Source organism: Meles meles, chromosome 9 (assembly GCF_922984935.1).
Source record: "Meles meles chromosome 9, mMelMel3.1 paternal haplotype, whole genome shotgun sequence".
Taxonomy (NCBI): domain Eukaryota; kingdom Metazoa; phylum Chordata; class Mammalia; order Carnivora; family Mustelidae; genus Meles; species Meles meles.
This window is the reverse complement of record NC_060074.1, coordinates 52305073-52313610: the sequence shown is the minus strand read 5'-3', so window position 1 is coordinate 52313610 and position 8538 is coordinate 52305073. Positions and strand designations below refer to the sequence as shown.

At 32.9% G+C, this 8538-nt stretch overlaps 1 protein-coding gene across 1 annotated transcript; it reads right to left on the bottom strand.

Moving 5' to 3' along the window:
• Positions 1-6722: 6722 nt before the first annotated feature.
• On the bottom strand, positions 6723-7243 carry LOC123950874 (40S ribosomal protein S20). The gene has a single exon (XM_046019338.1). It carries the CDS (start codon positions 7123-7125, stop codon positions 6766-6768), a length of 360 nt encoding a protein of 119 aa, XP_045875294.1. The 5' UTR covers positions 7126-7243; the 3' UTR covers positions 6723-6765.
• Positions 7244-8538: the final 1295 nt, after the last annotated feature.

Below are 8538 nucleotides of genomic sequence, written 5' to 3'. Positions count from 1 at the left end.
GTGTGTGGAAATTCTTGTTTCTCCACATCTTCTAGGCATGGGACTTTCGGTCTTTTTAAATATATTCATTCTGGTTGCTATATCTCATTTGTATTTAAAATCTGTTTCCCAGAAGGATTAGTGAGATTGAGCACATTTTTACATGTTAAGTGAGCCACTGGACATTCTCTTTTGTGAAGTGGTCAACTTAAGTCTTAGGTCTATCTTTCTTCAGATTGTATGGTTGATTTATAGTTCTTTATATATTCCAAATGCCACCCCTTTGTTGATTACAGGTACTAAAAATATCTTTTACCACTCGGGTACTTGCATCTTAATGTTCGCAGCGGAATTTTTTAATAATCAGAAGTCTTTTATTTTAAAATAATCAAATTTATCTCTATCTATATATACGTCATCTATCTAGTTTTCTGACTACCTACCTACCTACTACAGCTTTGAGAATTATTCACACACCTTTCAATTCACCCATTTTAAGTTATAACTCAATGGTTTTTTAGTATGTTGACAGAGTTGTGGAACTATCATCATGACACATTCTAGAATATCATCACTATCAAAATAAACCCCATATGTATTTTCAATACCTCCCCATTTTCCACCAGGCCTCACCAGCCTTAGATAACCATGTATCTTCTTTCTGTCCATCCATATTCTTCATTTTTCACATAAATTAAATCATATAGTATGTGGTCTTTTGTGGCAGGTTTCTTTCATTTACCATAATGTTTTCAAGGTTCATCCACGTGGCATTTTGAATCAGTGCTTTATTCTTTTTTAAAGCTGAACAATATTCAGTTGTACAGATATATTACATTTTATTCATTCATTCAACTTTTGAGTTTGTTTCCACTTTTGGACTATCATGAATAATGCTGCTAGGAACATTCATATACAAGTTTTCGTGTGGACATATGGTTTCCTTTTTCTTATGTATAGACCTAGGAATGGAAATGCTGAGCCATACAGTAACTTCATGTTTAACATTTTGAGGAATTGCCAGACTCTTTTCCAAAGAAGCTGCACCATTTTACAGTCCTACCAGCAATGTATGTGGGGTTACAATTTCTCCATATCCTTGACAATACTAGTTGTTATGTTCTTTTTTTTTTTCCATTTTATTTATTTTTTCAACGTAACAGTATTCATTCTTTTTGCACAACACCCCGTGCTCCATGCAAAACGTGCCCTCCCCATTACCCACCACCTGTTCCCCCAACCTCCCACCCCTGACCCTTCAAAACCCTCAGGTTGTTTTTCAGAGTCCATAGTCTCTTATGGTTCGCCTCCCCTCCCCTATGTCCATAGCCCGCTCCCCCTCTCCCAATCCCACCTCCCTCCAGCAACCCCCAGTTTGTTTTGTGAGATTAAGAGTCATTTATGGTTTGTCTCCCTCCCAATCCCATCTTGTTTCATTTATTCTTCTCCTATCCCCCTACCCCCCCCCATGTTGCTTCTCCATGTCCTCATATCAGGGAGATCATATGATAGTTGTCTTTCTCCGATTGACTTATTTCACTAAGCATGATACGCTCTAGTTCCATCCACGTCGTCGCAAATGGCAAGATTTCATTTCTTTTGATGGCTGCATAGTATTCCATTGTGTATATATACCACATCTTCTTTTGATTAGAGCCATCACAGTGGGTGTGAAGTGATAATTTTTTGTGTATTTGATTTGCATTTCTCTGGTAACTAATAATGTTGAACATTTTTTCATGTATTTATTGGCATTTGTAACCTTCTTTGGAGAAATGTCTATTCAGAGCCCTTGTCCATTTTTTATTTTTCCTTTGTCCATTTTAATCAGATTCTTTTTCTTTCTATTACTTAGTTCTAAGAGTTTAGAAAAAATTTCTAATGTTTAATGCATTCTGTTTCAGAATCCTCTCCCCACTCCTAGGTCATGAAGATAGTCTCTGAGTTTAATTTCTAATATACTGGCATTGATCTTTATGTAATGGTATGGATCAAAATGAATTCTTTCCGCGTAAGTGTGTAATCAATTCAACACCATTTACTGGAAAAACAATCTATTTTGCACTGTTCTTAAATTTCAAATTTGTTACAAAGTTAGTGTTTACATAGATGTAGGAATGTTCCTTGTGTCTGTACTAATGGAAAATCTATTTCATAGCAACATCACATTGTCAAAATTAATGTACTATGACAATGTTTTGGTTTCTGTAATGGAAGTTATTCATTTTTCTTTCTATTCTTCTTCAAGACTGGTCCAATTATTCTCATCCTTTGCATTTCTATACAATTTTAGAATCACTGTGTCAATTTTCCCCCAAAATTTTTTGGTTTTGTTTGATTTATATTAAAACTACATGTTAATTTGTAGATAACTGAATTTTAAAATATTTTTATTTGTTAATGTTATATACTCCCATTGTTATATTTCCTTTGCTTTCTTTCAATTATATTTGAAGTTGTCTTTGTAAATATTTTATATATTTTTCATTACATTTTGAGACTTGATTGTATCTGATAAGTTATATTTTTATATTTATGATATATAGAAATACATTTTATATGTTGATTTTATATCCAGCAATATTGTATCTAACAACACATTATTTCCAATAGTTTATGTGCCCTTACTTTTGGATTTCCTAGATTCTTAATTATGTTATCTGTGATAAGGACAACTGTATTTCTTTCTTTCCAATATTTATATATAGAGATAGATTTATTGGGGTGTAATTGACAATGAATTCACATATTTAAATGCACAAACTTATTAATTCTGACATATGCATATGCTCTTAAAACTATCATCACAATAAGTAATGAACATATCCACCAGTCCACAACATTTCTTCATGTGTTTTTGTAATCACTCCTTCATGAATCTCACACCAACACCCTTCTCATTCCTAGACAATAGTTATTCTGCTTTATGTCACTACAGATTAGTTTGTATTTTCTAGAATTTCATATAAATGAATCACACTGCATATATTAGTGTTCTGACTTATTTCACTAAGCACAACTATATTCTGAAATACATCCATGTTATTACATGTATCAATAGTTCATTGTTTCCCATGGATGAGATGTATTCCACATACACATCACAATTGGTTGATCCATTTGCCTGTTGGGGATAGCTGGGTTGTTTTCAGATTTTGGCTTTTATAAATAAAGGTGCTATGAACATTTGTGCACACATGTTTGTGTGGATATATTCTTTTTTTCTTTCTTTCACTAAATACTTCAGTTAAATAGCTAGATGATACAGTTAACATGTTTAGTGTTTTAAAAAACCACAACATCTATTTTCCTCAATAATTATACCATCTTACATTGTGTATTCTGCTGTTTGTTCCATGCAGTATTCTATTAATTTTAATTAAGCCAAGTCAGTTGATAGTGTTTTTCAAGTCTTCTACATATTTACTGATTTTCCATGTACTTCTAGCAATTGTTTAGAGAAGTTTGTTGAAAAACCAACTATTTGTAATTTTTTTCCATTTCTCCTTTCAGTTCTATGCATTTTTGCTTTATACGTTTTGAACTTCTAAAAATCTTGATTGAGTTATCTACTTTATCTAACATTAATATAACCACTGCAATGTTCTTTTGATTAGTATTCACATAGTATAAAGTGTCTTTTTTGAAAGCAGTGAATACTTGGGTCTTTTGTTGTTTTTTGTTATTTATTTTAATGTATTCAATTTGTCGATCTCTGCCTTTTAATTGTGCTTAGATCATTGACATTTTATGTGACTGTTGATATGGTTGGATTTAAATCTACCATCTTGCTCTCTGTTTTCTTCTTATTCCATGTGTTGTTTCCTTTATTATATTTCTGCCTCTATTTAGATTGAGTAAATTTATGACTCTATTATATCTTCTTTTTTTTGCATTATGAGCTGTAACTCTTTGTTGTGTTATTTTGGCAAGTGGCTTAAGGTTAATAGCGTACCTCTTTAAGTTATCACAGTCCACCTTCAAGTAATATTATATCACTTCACAAAGTATAGACTTTGTGAACTATGCTTCACTTCCTCTCTTCCAGCCTTTGTATTATCTATTCTTGTCATGTATTTTATCTCTTCATATGTTAAAGGTCCCAAGACATTGTTATTACTTTTGTTTTAAATAGTTCATTATCTTAAAAATAGATTTTTAAACTAAGAAAAATAGTCTTTTATGTTTATCTATATATTTACAAATTTGATATTCCTCATTCATTTGTGTAGATGCATATTTTTACCTGGAATCATTTTCCTTCTGCCTAAAGGATTTCATTACCATTTGCTGTAGTGGAGATCTGCTGGCAACCAATTCTTTCAGCTTTTCTGTCCTTAAAATTCCTTATTTTAGCTATTTTTAAAGCTATTGTCCCTTATATATAGGGTAAGGATACAGAATTTGAGATTGTGTTTTCCTTTCAGTATTTTAAAGGTGCTCCTGCACTCTCTTATGGTCTGAATCGTTTCCAACAAGAATTGTATGGTCATTTTTACCTTTGTTCCTCTCAATATAATGTCTCATTTCTCTTACTAATTTTTATATTTTCTTTATTACTTATTTTAAGCAAGTTGATTATGATAATCCATAGTGTGATTTTCTTGTTTCCTGTGCTTGCAATTGTTGCAATTCTTAGAACTATGAGTTTATAATTTCCATAAAATTTGGTAAATCTATCATTAACATTTTCTCTATTTCCTCCCTCCACACTTACTTAGGGTCTCTAGTTATACCAAGCCTTCTTGAAAATGTCCCACAGATCCTAATGTTCTTTTTTTTTTAATATCTTCTGTATCATTTAATTTAGTTTTGATTACTATTCTTCAAGTTTACTAACTTTTCTTCTACAATGTCTTATCTGTATTTTATCTCATCCTATGCATTTCTCATCTTAGGAATTTTATTTTCCACCGCTATCAGTTTGATTTGCTTCTTTTTTATACAGATTTCTATTTCCTAATTATACACAATCTTTCCTCTTTCATGGAATACATGGAATATTATTATAAAAAAATTTTCAGTGCCCATGTCTACTAATTATCATACATGCCTTTTCTACATCGGTTTCTATTGGTTGATTTTCCACCACATTTTGAACCATATTTTCCTGCTTCTTTCTTGGCAATTTTTGATTGGCTGACAAACATTATGAATTTTCACATAACACTAGAAATGTTCGTATTTCTATAAATGTCTCTGGGCTTTGTTCTGAAAAATGCTAATTTGTTTGTTAAATTGTTTGATTTTTTTTTTTTAAAGGCTAGCTTTTATGCTTCGTTAGGCAGGACCAAATAATTTTTATTTAGGGCCTTCTTTCCCCCATCATCTCCTTCATCATTAAGGTGAAACCATTCAGGTTATTCTATCTTTATCTGCCTAGTAGGAACAGAAACTATTCCCAGACCTTTGCCAACTCCTAGGATATGGTCTCTCTGGCCTCAGGTAGTTTCTTATACACATGCTCCTTAGTTCTTCACTGAATATTCAAAGGCCCGTTATTGATTTCTGGAGTTCTCTGTGCAACTCTCTGTGCAGTTCTCTGTAAAGCTCTCTAATCTCATAAACTTAACCTTGGCCTCCCTGGCCTCCCAGTATTGTCCCCTCAGCTCAAGTAGATTGGTGTGAGCTGCCAGGGTTTTTCCTCCCAGTGTTCCCAAGGTCATAAACTGTAGCAATTGTGGGACTTACCTTGTTTGTTTCTCCTTTCTCAGAGATCACTGTCACCATTGGCCAATAATGATTGTCTGAAAACTATTGTTTGATATATTTTGCTGAAGCAGAATTCTAATCCTTTTATTTTTATTCCCTTTTCCTGTGTCATTTCACTGCTAAGCGAGAATACAATATTAGATTCAGTTCGTTACCGAGGTTTAAGAGCAGACATTGTAGTCTTGTTCCTATTCTCTAAGGGAAAGCTTTAGATATTTCACTATTCTGGGGTCTGTTGTTTTTTTGTTTTTTTTTTTTTTGTATAATTCTGTGATGCTTTTTTTCAGTTTAAGGTAATTTCTTCTATTCCTAGTTTTATCATGAATGGATTTTAACTTTTCTCAAATACTTTTTCTTTGTCTATTGATATGATAATATAGTTTTTACTCCCTTATTCTGTTAGTGTGGTGAATTAAATTGACTAATTGTTGAATGTTAAAATGATTGTACACTCTTGGAATATATTCAACTTGGTCTTGATACAGTATTATTCTATATTTAATTGGTTTTGATTGCTAATATTGTATTTAAATATTTTTGCAGCTAAACTAATAAGAGAGAAAGACCTATAATTTTCTTATAATGTTCTGGTCAGGTTTTGGGGACCAAGATTTTGCTTGGAAAATAAATTTTCCTATTCTCTGAAAGAGTTGTCATATTAGTATAGTATCTTCCTTCCATATATTGTAGAATTTACCAGTGAAATCATCTGGGCCTATAATTTCTTTGAAAAGGTTTTCAAATACAGATTCAATTACTTCAGTAGCTATGAAAACTTCATATTTTCTATTTCATACTGTTTCCACTTGAGGTTAGTTTATTTTTGACCTAAGAATTTATTTCTCTATATTTTCAAGTTTTTGGCATAGTTACTTCTTTCATTATTTTCTCACATAAAATGAGAAATATAATGTTTTTATTACCCATAAGATCTGTAGGGATATTCACCTTTTCTAAAATTCCTGATATTGGTAATTTGTATTTCTTTTAATTTTTTGATAGATGATTTAACCAGATTAATTTCATTAGTATTTTTTTTTTTTAACGGATTATCAATTTATTAAAAAGGTTGATTTAAGCATCTGCAATGGTGACTTCAACCTCAACTCCTGGCTCAATACTGATGGATGTAATCTGCTTAACAATCTCAGAAGGACTGTGCAAATCAATGAGCCGCTTGTGGATCCTCATCTGGAAACGATCCCAAGTCTTAGAGCCTTCACCACAAGGAGTTTTTCTTGTAGTGATTCTCAGAGTCTTGGTAGGCATCCGAACTGGTCCTTTCACTTTGAGATTCTTTTCCTTTGCGCCTCTGATCAAATCAGCACATACCTTTTCCAGTGATTTTACGTTGCGGCTGGTGAGAGTAATTCGAATTCGGTGAATCGCCACCTCCGGTTCCACGGGTGTCTTCCCGGTGTCTTTAAAAGCCATGGCTGCGGCGCGGCTTCCTGACCGACTTGTTCCTCGGTGAGAGCGAACAGCGGTGAGTCAGGAGCAGAAGCGGGGCGTCCGAGGCACCGCTGAACCTGCGACCGCGTCTTCCTCAAAGAGTCATTAGTATTTTTTAAGAAGAAACATATGCTGGATTTTTGTTTTGCCTTCTAGTCATTAATTTCTACTCTCATATTTATTATTTTTATATTTCTACATTGTTTGTATAATACACTTTTGCTTTTCTGACTTCTTGAGATGGACTCTTAGAGATTAATTTTCAGACTAAAACAATCTAATGGACATCATGGTGCCTTGCTCAAACCCTCTTGTATCTCCTAGTGCTGTGCACTCTTCTCCTTATTTCTATGTTTTTGTTGCTATTTGTGTGTAGCTACAACCTTCTTACATCAGGTACTTTAAACTACCTCGCCCATATGGAGATTTCTACGTGCCTGGGAGTTTAAATTTCCCATTTATGCCAGGTAGATTTCCTTAGCTACCTTGTACCCTGCCTTCAAATCACCAAGTTTCACCTTTGGATTTCTTGAGCAGCCTTGATTATTTGGAGAGTTTGAGGTACCTAGAAATTTACATCTTCCTGGAAGAGACCACAGTGAGTTACAGACTGATTCAGAGGCTGAAAATTTAGCTCTCTGTCTCCTAGAAAAGACTCATACTAATACACACTTTTAGCTCTGGAGTTCTCTACAGGATCAGACAGGATGAGTCTTTAGGTGAAATCACAAATTTCTTGGGTTTTTGCATTTCAGCAACCTGATTTCTCCACTCTCTCATCAGTTTCTCTGGAGCATTTTCTGAAAAATCCTTGATTTAGGGAGTGCTTCTGGGAGAAACAAACTTAAGACATACTATACATTCTATTATGAGTACTGCTTTAACTGGACAAAACTAATTTGACATATATCTTATTTTCATTTCCACTTAGCTGAAAACATTTTCTAATTTCATTATAATTGCATCTTTACCCTGGATTATTTAAAATATCTTGCTTATATTTCCAAATACCTAAGAATTCTCATGTTATCTCTTTGCCATTGATTTTTAACTTATTTCCACTATGATCAGAGAAAATATTCTGTAGGATTTTATTCTTCTGGAATTTGTTGAGATTTTGGTATATATTACATATGTACTCTTTCAGTTTTGAGTACAATATTATGTGTCTTGTATATGTGTGTTTAAGAGCACATATACTTGTTAACCATGATATTAAAATCTTCTATATTATTGATTTTTCTTTTTTTTGGTCTGCTTGTATGAGTTACTGAAAAACTTGTGTTCCGAATCTTTTATGATGCTTGAAATTTTTACTCAAATCTGTCCATTTTTTCTATATAATTTGAAGGGATGGTAGTATTAGGTGCATTAAAATTTAGAATTGCCATAAAT

Coding starts and splice junctions, on each gene's coding strand:
- LOC123950874 (XM_046019338.1), bottom strand. CDS start 7,125: ATGGCTTTTAAAGACACCGGGAAGACACCCGTGGAACCGGAGGTGGCG.